Raw genomic sequence first — 14,626 nt, 5'->3', positions numbered from 1 at the left:
TTGAATTTCCTCAACTTGGATGAAACCAATGAAATATACCATAAAGGAACGTATTGGTATGTGAAGTGGCCAAGCTCAGCAAGTGTTACTTGCATATATAGAGATGGCAAAAACAGATGCTGTAAACTTTGGTTTTAACAAGAAGGTTAAGAATCATGTTAATTTGCATATAGAGGTTATTGCTATGCATGCCTGGTGGACCGGTGGTTCAATGAACAACTGTTAATACTATTAAGCAAATTTATTTTCACATCCTCAAAAATGGTCCGATTTTCATGAATTGAGCGAGCATCCCACAAACAACATTGTGATACATATAAATGACATGCCATGAGCAAAGACGATCAAGAATGCAGTTTGGAAACGTCGTCGGGCACCTCCTCATTGTTGGCTCTTTGCCACAGTCCAACCACCACCTACACATAGTATACCCATAAGCAAAATCTCAAGTCTCAACAGATAAAGCTTTCTTTGGCATGGGTTCTTGTACCTTGGTGATATAATGAGATAGGATTCCAAGGGGGCAAGAAAGAAGGCACAGGACCAACGAATGGCGTGTCTCAATAGCATATTGCAAGCCATCATGGTAAATCTGCCTGTTTTTTTATGTTACTGTGTGTCAGATTGCCCAAGGTTTTATGACAATCATTACTCTAGACATGTGGCTACAACTTACCTGCCAGCAAAGAGGTCGACTGTCAGCAAATGAATCCATGCAGAAGCCACCGTCAGTGTGCTGGAGAACATCCTTGTTATACCAGGAAGCTGCAAAAGATCCATAGTTGTATTCAGTTGACTTGTGGCAATTAAGAGAGTGGATAGCACTGTGAACTTTGGCATGGATACAGAGTTGTATGTGTTTTGACAATTATCTCACTTTGTACCTCAGGAAGCCAGTGCTTGCTGGCAAACAGCAGCTGTAATGTCTCTGGTGACCAAGAGATGGAGAGCAGATATAGGTACAGAACCCCCAGCACTACATATGGAAGGTTACTTTCTACAAGCTTCTTGGTCTGGTCATCAAATGAAGGCTTCAGCACTTGCCTCAAGCAAGCAAGTCAGACCAATTTAGATGAGCACTTACCCATTTGGAATGTGGAGCAAGTATCATCACTGTGTAGAAGGGCATTACGAATGCTGTGCTAAATGTGAAGAGAGTACTCGCAGTTTGCACAGTCGGTGGCACTATTGTAGGCACTGCATAAAGAAATGCAGATTATGGCAGCAGCTTGGGACCTTCCAGGCCCCCAAAAAAGCAGGTAGAGCTAAAAGTACTGCAAATTTCACAAGAAATACCTGATCTACTTTACCCTATAGCTGGAATGAAATGAGTAAACAGCTATATGGAAGATTACAAAAGATCTGTGCACAACTTTCACAATGTTTTTAGACCAGGATGTAATACACACAATATATCCAAGAAAAAATCACAGTTATAGGGCTTGTCGACACCAAGCAGCTTGATCATTTCAAAAAAGGATATATGATTGCAGCAGCTTGACCATATTTCAGAAAAGGATACAGGAATTGGCCGAAGGTGCCTCTAAAGTTACACTTACTTGAAGCAAAAGCCATGGTTTTGCTTGACCATTTTGAGATGCTTTTGAAAGCAATGCTTGTATCAAGGTGAAATGTTGGCGTCCATGAGAGCGGATTCTTCACTAAGTTGTCCTTGGAAGCTACCGCATATTTGTGTGTTTTAAACCTCCAACGCAAGGCAGTTTGGACCGTGACGGAATCAGCAGCCTGCCAAAATTCAAAAAGAAGAAAAATTTTCAGCCATCTTCCCTCCCTTTCAAGGCTCACATTTAGAGTTTGTAAAGATCTCCATCCTAGACCCTAGCCCAATGTCACCGATCGTGACATCCCACGAAATTTCCTGCCAGCACAAAGATCTGAAGATGGGATATTTCTTTGAAAACTGTTTTCCTTGATTTATATTGTTTTTGTTGGAAATCAACCTTCAGCATTGGGTGGATCATATGTTCATCTTCAATCTCTGGTACACAGTACAATCTCCTTGTACAAATTTCTTGATCCATGATATGTGTGAAGTCCCATAAATCTTTCCCCATGAAGGTGCTAAATCCAACTTATAAATTCTTCTTACTATCCGAAAAGGACCATAGGAAGTGGTGATGACTTTGAAAAATATTTCACTGTTTTATACCGATGAGAAGCGACAAACAAAAGAACCATATCACTTTCTTGAAATTCATCATGTCGGCGATGTTGGTTAGCTATCAATTGATACTATTCCTGAACTGATCTCGAACTTGAAGAAAATGTCTTACATTTCTTGAACTAACTAATCCACTAATACCATCTTATATTGCAGAACAAAGTTAGATGGCACAATTGGTATATGACCATAAACGGCTTGAAAAGACTCGTACCAATTGGTATATGACCATAAGCAACTTGAAAAGACTCGTACCAATTGCAATATGATAAATTCCATCAATGGCAGATAATCTTCCCAAGATACTAAGCGAGACTGAATATAATGTTTGAGCATCTCTTCAAGAATTTGATTAGCTCTTTCAATTTGGCCATCTGTTTGTGGATGATATACTGAACTAAATAACAAATTTGTGCCAAGTGACTTGTAAACTTAGGATCTCGATCTGGAATAATGGACTTTGGCAATCCATGTATCTTGATTACATACTAAAGAAATAATGAAGCAATCTCTAGAGTTTGAGTTGTCTTTTTGCATGGTATAAAATGTGCCATTTTGGAAAATTTGTCAGCCACCACCATTATCTCTGTATTACCTTTTGAAGAATGAGGTGAAGATATAATAAAATCCATACTGATACTTTCCCAACGTTCATTTGGTACGGGAAGTGGTTGAAGGTGACCAGCTCCAGCTTGTTTACTGGCTTTCATTTGTTAAGAAGAAAAACATGTTGTAACAAACTTAATAACATCTTACTTCCTTTAAGGCCAATAATAAAAAGCTATCAGTAATCGATAAGTCTTGTTGATACCAGGATGAGCTGCATAAGGAACCTCATGATGTTTCTTAACCAAGAGTTTACGCATATTTTTTTTTTCCGAGAAAAGATCCTTTCATTAGTTATATAAAAAACGCCCGTAGGGCTACAAAAGATCTCGCCTGCTCATAAGAGAGACAGAGCAGTGAATACAGCATGGCAGCCCGGGAGACTCTCCCTAGGTGCTGCAAAATACAAGCATCAGTACAAAGGACTGAGAGGCTAAATCATACAATAGGGGGGGGGGGAAGAGCCAAACAGGTGGCCTGTAGTGCCAACGGGGGGATCCCGTGTATAAGGTGTAGAAAGGACCACAGCGCCAAGTGGTGTGAAAGGCCTGGCGCCGTAAGATCGCCTCATCCGAGTCTCCCCGGATGCGGTCGTACTGTCCTCGCAGGGTGTGGATCAACTCCTGCCAAATCCCCCGTACAGTCTCTGCTGGTGGCTCCAATCTCCCCTCAAAGGCCGTAATGCACCGGGCCCTCCAGGTGAACCAGATGGTGAGGCTGCTGAGGAGCTCCCATCGTAAATCCCTCTCCTATGTCCAGCTGGGGGACGAGAAATCTGGTGCCGGAACCAGGCGAGGCTGGCCCCTAATAAATCTGATGGCCTGACTGCCCTGCTCCATCTCATAGCCCATAGCAGGCCCTGACGAAGTCGACCAAGCAGCGGCACCCCACGTAAACATACCCTCTGGAGAGAGGGGGGCCAGAACACGCAGCATCCGCAGCCAAATCTGCTGCGCCTGAGGGCAATCCCAAAGGCAATGTCTCTGTGTCTCCATAGGGTGGCCGCATCGGACGCAGGCCGCCGGAAGACCGCTGTAAACAAGCTAAGTACCAACTGCTGAGCCCCTGTGGGCGACCAGCCACCCACTGAAAAGTCGAGATCCTGCGGGCCTGTCGACTAGCCCAGAGCCGAGCCCAAAAATCCTCCAGGAACTCCTGTGAGAGTCCCTGTAGTCGCCAATGCCCCGCTGCCGCTGGAGAGACCGTCCTCCTCACCGTCAAAATATGTCGCCCCAGCCGAACAATATACTGGAAAAAGGTGATCTCTGTGGCCTCAAGGGATGCATAAGGATCATGCCACTCGTACTCCCCGGGGTCCCACTGTAGCCGGGCCAAGGGGCGCACTGCATATGCCCATATGCACCAATTCGGGAGCACATCAGTAGGGTCGGGATCAATATGCCACTTTCGAGAAGCGGCAGCCACTACCCGAATCCTCTGAAAGGTGCACTCTACAACCAAAGGCGACTCCACTCTCTGGAGTCTGCCCTCATCCTGAATCTCATAGTAGAGGCAACTGCCATCCTCAGTGCAAGCTCTGATAGCAATCAGGATCTCCAACTGTGTAAAGGCTCCCATCCACCGTGGGGCCACTGGCTCGAGAGGCGTGAACCACTCCTCTGTGAGTGCCTCCTGAATATCATCCCTCATAATCAACCCCCCTCTGAAGTGACTCAGCCTCTCTACCTGGATCTCCTCTGGTAGACTGCAGAAGGCCTGCCAGTCTCCAAAACTACGAGCTGGGCCTGCCGCTAAAGGCCCCCAGGCTAGCCGAGGCCGAGAACCCAGCATATGACCCTGCTCTGTGCGAACCGCTGGGCTCCAGATGAGCGGCTGTCTGGCCCGCTCCTCAACACAAGAAGGAGGTCGCTAAGAGAGTCCCGGTCTCAGCAGCTCCCAAGCTCTCAGGATACTCAAAGCAAATCTGTCCTCCCATCCTCTACTGAGGCCTGTCCTCCTCATCTCTATAAAGATCCAGCGAATCTCTGGTGCCCAAGTGCCCCCTGCTGGGGGCGCCCGAGCCTGCAGCAGCCGCTGCAAGAGGAGCTCTTTCCAAGGCTCAGCGCCTGGAAGCAACCCCCGAACGATAAGCTTCCCCAATAAAGCTCTACTCTGATCGACTGGATCTATAATGCCCAAACCTCCCTGAGCCAGCGGAAGCGTAATAACTGCCCATGCAACCTTTGCCCGAGCTGGCTGACCGCCCGCCCAGACCACAGAAAGTTCCTGATCAGCCTCTGTACCTGGCTGATGCAAGAGCTCGAGAAGATCCAGCAAGACGTAATGTACCACATGGTCGCTAACAGCACCTGATTTGCCACCACCACCCTCCCAGCCAAGGATAGTCGAGCTGTACTCCAATACAAAAGCTTCTTCCGAATGCTCAAAAGAAGCGGGGCAATCTGCTGCTCAGGTGACAAATCTAGGCCAATCTGGCATCCCAAATACCGCACTGCTGTGCCTGGAGGAATCCATCTAAAACCGGGGTCCGGGCTCCATGCCGGAGTGGGAGCACTACTGATCCAAAAGGCCACTGTCTTGCGCCAATTGATCAATGCTCCCGAAGCTGCACTAAAAACTTGGAGCGACTGCTCTGCCCGAAGAAGATTGGCCTCTTGGCCATGCAAAAATAAGCCCGTGTCGTCTGCAAACTCAGCATCAAGCAGGTCCTCCCCCCGGACTGGGAGCTGAAGTCCTCTCAAACCGACCTCCTCTGCTGTCAAATACATGCTCATAGCCTCCGCAAAGAAGAGAAAAAGAAAAGGGGCGAGGGGACACCCCTGACGGACTGATCTGGTCAACTCAAAACTCGGCCCCCGTCCTCCTGTAATCAACACCTGGCTGCGAGCTGTGGAATACAGAGCCGCCACCCCTCTGATCCATCCTGGCTCAAAGCCCAGGCGAAGCATAGTGCCCTCTAAGAAACCCCAATCAACTCTATCGTATGCCTTCTCAAAATCGAGAAGCATCACGACAAAGTCCTCGCCAAGAAATCTAGCTCGGGCCGTCGCCTCCCAGAAAGTAAAGATGTTGTCAAGGATACTGCGCTCCTTGACAAATCCTGTCTGAGTAGCATGAATCAACTCCCCCAGGAACGGCTGGATCCTCAAACTCAAGGCCTTTGCTATGACCTTGTAGACAGTATTGAGGATCGTAATAGGCCTCCAATGCCTAATATCATCTGATACTCCCTCCCCCTTGGGGATAAGATAGATCAAGCCCTCTGAAAAGCTCTGTGGCATCACCCCAGTGTCCAAAACATGCTGAAAGCCCCTGCGGAGGCCTGGCCCCAAAAGGTCCCAATAGCGCATAAAAAAGGCCGGCGTCAGTCCGTCCTCCCCTGGGCAACTATGTCGCGGTAGGACCCTCAAGGCCTCGGCAAGCTCAATCTCTAACAGAGGCGCACCTAGAACTGTACGCATACGGTCTGTGACCCTCCTCTGCATATGGGCCCACACAGTCTGTCTGCAAACATCTCGATCCTCAGTGGCAGGTTCCGCTGAAAGCAGGTCTCTATAGAATGCAGTGGCAATGGCTCTGATCTCCCCGAGCTCAGTAGCTACCGATCCATCCGGTCTACCAAGCTGGCGGACTCCTGCTCACCATGACGGGGCCCAGTGATCTCAAAAAACTCTCCAGTCACTCTATCGCCGAGCTGCGTCCACTGAGAGGCCTGACGATGATAGTAAAACTCATGTCTCTGCTCCTCTATCTCTCGAACCTCCTGGCGTGCCTGGCTCAGCTGGGACGCCACCCACTCACATGCAGGCTGCTGCTCCTGAAGGCGCTGTAGCGAAGCAAGGCTGCGTCTCAGCCGATGCTCCCGCTCGCGAATCTCTCCCAACCGTGTCAAAGCTGCAGCATGCAAAAAAGAGCTAAGATCGATGAGTCCCTGGGCACACTGGCCCGCTGCATCCTGGTCAGAGCACTAACTATCATGCCAGATCCTCTCAATGTCCTCAGCGAGAATGGGATCTGTAAGTACCCTCTCTGGGATCCTCAACTGCAAGCTGGGCTCCCGTGTCCTCTCCTCCAATGTCAAGATAACTGGCTCATGATCTGAAAATGAGGTGCCAGCGAGAATGCCGACGGAGCCCCCTCGCTCCCCTAACCAGTCGCCCACATAAAAGCGATCAATCCGTGATAGATTAGTCCCTCCCTGCCGGCGATCCGACCGGGAGAAACTAAGACTGTCCTGAGACCGGGGGAAAGCCCCATGCTGCCATGCATCAGTGATCCTCAGTGACATGCACAACCGGTCCCAAGCTGCAAGCTCCGTGCCGTGCACTGTAACATGACTGCCTCCCACCCTATCTGCCGGGTCCTCAAGCATGTTGAAGTCTCCCCCGACACACCAATGTGCGGCCTCTGGCAATGCATCCGCAACCTGGGACCAGAACTCTGCTCTGGCACTAGCATGATTGGGCGCATAGACGTTGAGCACGCCCAAAAGCTCATCATGCATCCTCAGAATGACATACTGTGCTCTACCAGGCACAATGATCCCTCGATCCACAATGGCCTGCCGCCATACATCTGCAATGACCATGCATACTCCTCCCTGTCCACCCAAAGGACCAAACCCTACAGACCAAAAAGTGTCCCATCTACCAGGCATCACCGAACCATATCTCCGGATCCTGCTCTCACCCAAGTGGTGCTCCTGCATCATCAAAATATCAATGCTGCCACCAACCAGGCATCTCTGAAGCTCCTGCCTCAAGCAACCACGATAGCGTATAAAATGTGCTCCGCCAAGGCCCTGTACATTCCATGAGATGATCCTCATGGATGCCCTTCTGAGGTGGATGCTGTCTCAGCCGTACGGCGGGCCTTCGCAAGCGGCTTGGATGGAGAGTAGTCCCCGGGGATAAGGCGGCGAAGGAACAGGGGGGCGGGAGCAATGCGAAAGGAGAGGCGGAGGGGGGGGGGAGAGGGCTGGCGGAGGGGGGGGGGACGGGGCGCTGACGAGGGGAGGGGGCGCGAAGGCGAACTGGAGGGGGGGGGCCGAAGGCGAACTGAATGGGGGGGAGCGAAGGCGAAATGAGGTGGGGGGAGCGAAGGCGAACTGAAGGGGAAGGAGCGAAGGCGAATTGAAGGGGGGGGGGGGGGGGGGGGGGGAGGGGGGCGCTTCAACGCGAGAGAGGGAGAGAAAGCGAGGAGAAGGGGGGGGGGGGCGCGATGGCGAGAAGAGGGGGGGGCGCAAATGCGCTAGTAGGCGGGGGACAGGGCGCGAGGAAGGGGAGGCGAGGGGCGAGCAGCGCGAGCAGGGGGGTGACGGCGGGAGCTTCAGCGAGCCAATCGTGTTCCCTGCTCTCGAGTTTATGCATACTTATGTTATGAGGGACACAAATGCAATCTTGATAATAAAGTAGTCCATCAACGAGAGAATACGCTGCATAAATCTTCAAATCAGAAGGACTGGACTGTGGAGTCATAATAACTTGAAAAGCATTTACTAAGTCTCAATCGTTTGCATATTGATTTATAAAAGTCATTGGAATGTTGATCTGAACTATAGAAATCGCCATTGTTAAGGCGTGAGGCATTCTGCTAAGAATAGAGCATCGATAATCACATTCAAAAGACCAAAAACATATTGCCAAATACTCCACCCATCTACCTTGTCGTGCATTCATGACTGGTTTGAGTGAAAATAGTCGTGCATTCATAACTGGTTTGAGTGAAAATATACTTCAAGGAATGACGATCCATCTTCACAATAGAATCTACTCCTAAAAGATAATGTTTCCAAGCTCAATAACCATGAACAATTGCCAAGAACTCTTTATCATATATTGGATAACGTGATTAATTTGTTGAATGCTTATGACTATCAAAGGCGATGGCTCGGCCTTGTTGCACGAGAACTACGCCAGTTGTTGCAATGTTAGAAGCATTTGTCATGACTTCAAAAGAAAGATTGGGATCTGCGATTGCCATTACTGGGGTTGTTGTTAAAGCAACCTTTAGCTGAGATGTATCACCTATCCATTGAAAAGCAGGTGCTAACTTTAAAACCTCTGTCAAAGCTGCTGTAGTCACTGAAAACTTGTAAACCTTTGTATGATTAAAATTGGCGAGACCCAAGAATGATCTGAGATCATGAATATTCTGAGATGTCGACCAATCCTTAATAATGTGAATCTTCTTAGGATCAACACACACGCCATTAGCCGAAATGGTGTGTCCAAGGTACTCCAGTGATGTCTTGAAAAATTCACTCTTTTGAGGATTTATAGAAAGTGCATTGTCGCGCAATATTTGAAAAACTTTATGCAAATGCCTTTTGTGCTCATCGATTGAAGCACTAAAAAACCAGAATATCATCGATTGAAGCACTAAAAAACCAGAATATCATCCAGATAAATAGTCACAAACTTGTCTAGAAATGGTCGGAAGAGGTCATTCATGAGACTCATAAAAGTTGCCTGGGCATTGTTAAGCCCAAAAGGCATGACCAAATACTCATAATGTCAATACTTCTTGCGGAATGTAGTCTTGTACTCATCACCATCACGAATATGGGTCTGATGATATCCGGACTTTAAATCAATTTTGGAAAATACTTTGGCACAAAGCAATTGATCAAATTTCGAGGAAGATGATATTTATTCTTGATAGTGAGTTTGTTGAGGGCACGATAATCAATGCAAAGTCACATTGACTTATCTTTGTTTTTCGCAAGCACAACTCGTGCGTCGAAGGGACTCTTACTAGGATAAATATTACCTTTGTCCAAACTCGCGTTGAATTTCTTGGGATTCAGTAAAAGAGACTCGATATGGAGCACGAGTCGGTGGTGAATTGCCAGGAAGTATATCAATTGGATGATCCACTCGTCGTCAAGGAGACAAAATTAGAGTAATTCTGCAAGAAAAAGATCCAAATGTGGAGCAAAGAAGGATTGAGCGAAATATGCCACCTTGGAATTTGTCTCCTCATTAGAATAAACCATTAAAAGTGTTGAAGAGCAACCTACCTTTCGAACCCACCACTTGGCTTGAGATCGATTATTGTTCCATTTTTTACAAATTTTAAGGTGTGATCATGCTAATATGTCCACTGCTGAGCCAAGATCATGTCGTATCTAGATAGGGGAATAACCTCAAAGTCCATCTTATCACGATATTGGTGAATACGATAAGAAAGCCGAGGAGCCATGGTATTGCACTTGAAGATTATTCTTGGTTTTTCTTTCTTGCTTCAGGATGCATTGGAGCTGGTGCAAGCAGTTCATGTGCTCCACCTTAGCCGATGCATTAGTGGCTAGAGCTTGGATAGCAGAGTTTTGCTTAGCCATTTTCTAGAGTGTTTTTCTCATGGGCTACCAGAGGATACTCAGAGATTCGCAATGTTTTTTCATGGACGGTTGGACAAATGGAGAGTGCTGAATCAAATGGAAGTTAGTCATTCCCAAGTTTCTCTGAAGGTCTTCATGCTGACACAGCAAGGATGGAATGTGAGCCTTCATAGTGGACGCAAAGTGGTCTCATAGTGTTCGGGATCTTAGGTATCTTGGATGAGCTTTGGTTAGATCTTTTCCTTTTATGGAAGGGCACTTTATATGAACACCTTGCAGTTGAGGACAACTACAATGCAAGTCTAAGGTGAGAATGTGTCACACCTACAAGTATGTAAGATAGAGCCAGACATCAGATGGCGGCGACGACGGGGAGGGTCAGACATCGTAGGTGACACGTGGCAATGATGACATGATGGTGGAGATGTGGCATTGATGACATGGCAATTGGGTACATATGACCGACAGCAATACTACTGGCCGACTAGAAGCATTGGTGCATATATATACGTAGGTAGTAGCCAAATCATCATATTCATCTGCTTTCCTTAGTGTTGGACTTCACATGCATTTCTCTGTAAGCGAAGTGCTAGCCAGGAGTGTGCAGTAGGTCACACGGCTATGATTTGATGTCTTTATTCTTAGCCACATCTTGTACTACTTGAATTTCAATTGTATTATTTTTTTCTTGTACATAATACAGAGCGGCAGTTTAGGACTCTTGTGTGTGTTGTATGTGTGATTCCTCCGCACTCTTCTTTCTATCTCTAGAAAACCCTAGCACATAGGCACAAATGTTCTACGAACACAAAGGTTGAAAAGGTGGTGGGTTTCTTTTAGTACGATCTAACTTTAACTTGCACGTCTAAAGGAGGTCTTATATGGAGTATATCCTGTTGGTATGGGATGCCACAATATGTTGCATATCGGGTTTCTTGATGCATCTATCCTTCTATTTGGGTGTTAGTTGACCGAAGGCGCAAGAAGCAATGATTGAGAATCAACTACAATGAAGGATTAAGAATTGCATATGATTAGAGGGTTGTTTCTTGTTGATTGCAACTATGATTGAATCTATGATTGATAAAAAGTTTTGTTTCGTCACTACTATGGTAAAGCTATTATGATTTACGAGTTATGAGTGGTGCTAGGAGAAACTAATAGGCACATTGTTTCGAAGTTTAGTAGGAGGGGATGTCATGTGCATGCACATGGACATGCCTAATCCAAGGCTAATCCTTGATGGGCTGCAGATAAACAGGAGTTTAGGGGCTCTAGCAAGGCTCAGATTTATCCATAAGACCTCCACGTGGGCAAGAGTCACATCAGATCAAGCACACACACTCCAGAGGGCTGGACACCCTCATCCCCAGTTCATCAGCCCCAGATTCAGGAGATCTGGCCCGCCATTGACAGCCACATCCTCACAACAGACTATCAACATCTCTAGCCTTCTTGTATCACCCATGATGGACATCCTGGATGGGCCCTTGCCTGGCACATAGGGTTGATTAACTGTTTTGATTCAGCTTTCCCATATCCCATCAATTATTGTACCCTATACCTGGCATAGTAGGATCTAGATTTTTCATCTTGTATAATCTCTGCGTCTAAGATCTTAGCTTTCAGTTTTCAATTTTAGTTTACTATTGCTTTTTCTTATTTCATCCATGACGAGATTTAATGGACACTATGTATACATCATTTTGGTCTCATAGACCCTTTGGGTCTTTTGAAGACGTTAATATGACTTTCTTTCTTTCTTTCTCTCTCTAAGGAGCACTGTACATTACCTCATCTATCATTTAGCTCTATCATTGTACCCAAATGTTACCCTTTTACATTCAGTTAATTGCATTTTTGTACTATCTAGGATGAGATATATCATGGAAACATTGTAACACTTCGGTCTCATATGCCAATTTGGCCAATTGTAGATGTTTAATATAACTCTCTCTCTCTCTCTCTCTCTCTCCCTCTCTCTCTCTCTCTCTCTTCACCTTTTGAAGACATTAATACAACTTTCTTTCTTTCTTCTTTCTCTCTCTCTCTCATACAGTTTGAGGATCAGAGGTGCTTGGGCATGTACTTGATGGAGCTCAGACGACACACGGATGTAGTGTTGAGGCAATATGCTGAGAGACAGCCCCGGCTCCGACAGGACACCTCATGCAGATTTCTTTGTGGTACACACATTCACATCAAAATCCACTGCCCACAACAGTTCCTTCACTACGACATCAGAGCCCACCACCCGTACCCACGCTCCAACTCCACGCCCAAGAGGAGTTCTTAGCGAGAGATCGATCCATTCTACGAGCCAAACATCCCTGATCCAGAGCATCAGGACCCTCCACCACACAAAGATAGATTCATGAGGTTCTCCGTCGACATGACACGCTCCCATCACATAGGCCTGGCATTCACTCCACCATCAGATCAGTTCTAGCCAAGGCGGGTATCGTCATTAGCTGATCACAGCATATCTCACTCTACACAGGATCATTTGTTGATCACATGTACTGTCAGATGTTTTCATTTTACTTTTTCTTTCAGTTTTCCATGGCTCAGTATATCCATGATACCATTGTATTACTTTTTGTCTCATAGGCCCTTGGGGTCTTCCGTAGACGTTAATGAGATATACATGGACATTATTGTATCTCATAGGCCCATTGGTCTTCAGTAGATGCTTAATCTCTCACTCCCTCTCTCTCGCTCTCTCTCTCTCTCTCTCTCTCTCTCTCAAAATACGTAATGCACGTGTCGGGGGGCAATAACTATCATTGGATCACACTCTCACGACACTGAAGAGGCTTAACACGCATATCGGAGGATGGTTCATCATCCTATCACTCTATTTGCGATATCAAACCATGGCTTTGGGGAACCCCTAAGCTGTAGATGAGCTTGTCAGAATCTCACGGTCTTGGAAGCAGCCACAACCATTCCCTGTTTCCCAACTCAAAAGCTTTAAAAAATGTACACTAATGCTTGCCTTTCAGCTGTATGGTCGCTCCGTGCAGCCATAGAGACAGCCCACAACCAAACATTAAAAACGATTTGCTACTCTCATGGTACCATGTGTCACAAAAAGAAGTAGGCCTCTGCTAGCTGTGATTAAGTGGATATCTTCTTGGCAGCTAGAATTCTCCGTACATTCTCATAGACAGACCCACCCACCACAACATCATTGTCTAGAAGCCACCAACCTCTACCTTGTACTTACTTGTGCAACCTTGTGTGCATCTTTTTCTCAAGGTCAACCATAGTTGTTTCTATCAAACTGATCTGAAAGTGATTGACACATGCACTATAAAGTCCCACATTATGTAGTCCCCCTCTGTTTGTGTGCTATTGTCTGCTTATGCATCTTCAATTCAGCACAAAAACAATCTGTGTGCGTGTGTTGTGGGGCAGCACGGCAGGGCAGGTTTTGCCGAGTGTTTTTTTTGGTTTGCAGGATAGGGCAGCTAGGTCCAAGTTGAGGGTATTTTTGTTGATTAAGCTGTCCATAAGTCTGTTAATTGGATTAAACAGCAAAGAATTGTGCAAAAAGGGAAGGCTTTAAACTCCTTATTTTGAGTGATGTGGGCAATACATTCATAATCATTCTTGGTAAGCTTAACAACGCCCTGAGGGGTAAAGAAAGTAAAACCTGGGAAGTGCATAAAGCTGATTGAGAGCAGTGTTGAATCGCCATGGAGGTCCAGCAAGTCGATCCTGGCTACACCCAAGTAACCCAACCCAGACAAAAAAAAAAGGGGAAGAGAGCCCAGCCAATAGCAGTAGCTCGTACGTTAAGTCTACCTTGAAAGGCCTGGAAAACCTTAAAACTTTCCCGATCGATTGGAGGCTGTGCCATGGGGACTCAGGAGTCAGGAGGCAGGCTGGGATTCCGATGGGTGTTGATAGTTGTGTAACCACCCTGGCCACGTTGATGGGCTGTGCCATGGGGACTCGGGAGTCGGTTCCCTTGGAGGCTGGGAATTCCGATGGGCTGTGTAAACACCCTGGCCACGTTGTAAAGCGGGCCGTTGACAGTTAACGTTGTATTAAAGTTCAACAATGTAGCAGCATTGTTACAGTGTTCCCTGTGGAAGGCACGTGCGGGACGTCTGAATGCGATGGGTATGAGTAGCATTGAGCATGGCAAAGATATGCCTACCTGCATGGTTCGTACGTATACCTGCGTATCACGTTATCGTGCACGTGTTAAATTAATCGATCTCAAACCAAAAGGTTGGGACTCCGGAAATCTCAATCAATCCGGGGCACACTAGGAGTGGAGAAAAAGAAAATGGCATGGTTCCACTCTCTCATAAACGCTTTGCTTGGTCAAAGGGGTCAAAATAGAGGAATGTTGCCGGTCAGCGTAGGGGTAGTGCAGACCAGTGAGAGAGGTAGTGTAGACCTGTGAGAGGCAACAAACTAGGGGTAGTGCATACCTGTGAGAGGAAGCAAACTAGATCTGCACTAACCCTTATAGGGGTAGTGCATACTTGTGAGAGGTAGCAAGCTAGGGGTATTGCAAA

The 14,626-nt window shown here is 46.7% G+C and overlaps 1 protein-coding gene across 3 annotated transcripts; it reads right to left on the bottom strand.

The window, feature by feature from the left end:
- Positions 1-207: 207 nt before the first annotated feature.
- LOC147604000 (protein ABA DEFICIENT 4, chloroplastic-like) lies at positions 208-14,243 on the bottom strand. 3 transcript variants are annotated; one of them, XM_086795264.1, is made up of 8 exons: positions 13,750-14,243; positions 1,637-1,746; positions 1,560-1,603; positions 1,085-1,197; positions 885-1,013; positions 677-765; positions 491-596; positions 208-416 (listed from the first exon to the last, which is right to left on the bottom strand). In XM_086795264.1, the coding sequence occupies exons 1-8, from the start codon at positions 13,792-13,794 to the stop codon at positions 345-347; spliced, it is 708 nt and encodes a 235-aa protein (XP_086651390.1). In that variant the 5' UTR covers positions 13,795-14,243; the 3' UTR covers positions 208-344. The 3 variants fall into 3 exon arrangements, with proteins under 3 accessions (XP_086651390.1, XP_086651388.1, XP_086651389.1); XM_086795262.1 differs by having other exon boundaries at positions 1,560-1,746; positions 13,750-14,242; XM_086795263.1 differs by lacking the exon at positions 491-596 and having other exon boundaries at positions 1,560-1,746.
- Between the last annotated feature and the right edge of the window lie 383 nt (positions 14,244-14,626).

The sequence above is a fragment of the Cibotium barometz genome, chromosome 62, assembly GCF_041138505.1.
Source record: "Cibotium barometz isolate CiBa-2024 chromosome 62, ASM4113850v1, whole genome shotgun sequence".
NCBI classification, from domain to species: Eukaryota; Viridiplantae; Streptophyta; class Polypodiopsida; order Cyatheales; family Cibotiaceae; genus Cibotium; species Cibotium barometz.
The sequence above is the reverse complement of the archived record's forward strand: the minus strand, read 5'-3'. Positions and strand labels throughout refer to the sequence as shown.

What these genes read in the sequence shown, in the direction of transcription:
- LOC147604000 (XM_086795262.1), bottom strand. Translation starts at nt 13,794, where the DNA reads ATGGCGATTCAACACTGCTCTCAATCAGCTTTATGCACTTCCCAG. An exon ending in TTGCTCCACATTCCAAATGG is followed by an intron (nt 1,014 to 1,084) that starts GTAAGTGCTCAT and finishes TTTGATGACCAG; the next exon opens with ACCAAGAAGCTTGTAGAAAG. An exon ending in GTCGACCTCTTTGCTGGCAG is followed by an intron (nt 597 to 676) that starts GTAAGTTGTAGC and finishes ATAAAAAAACAG; the next exon opens with GCAGATTTACCATGATGGCT.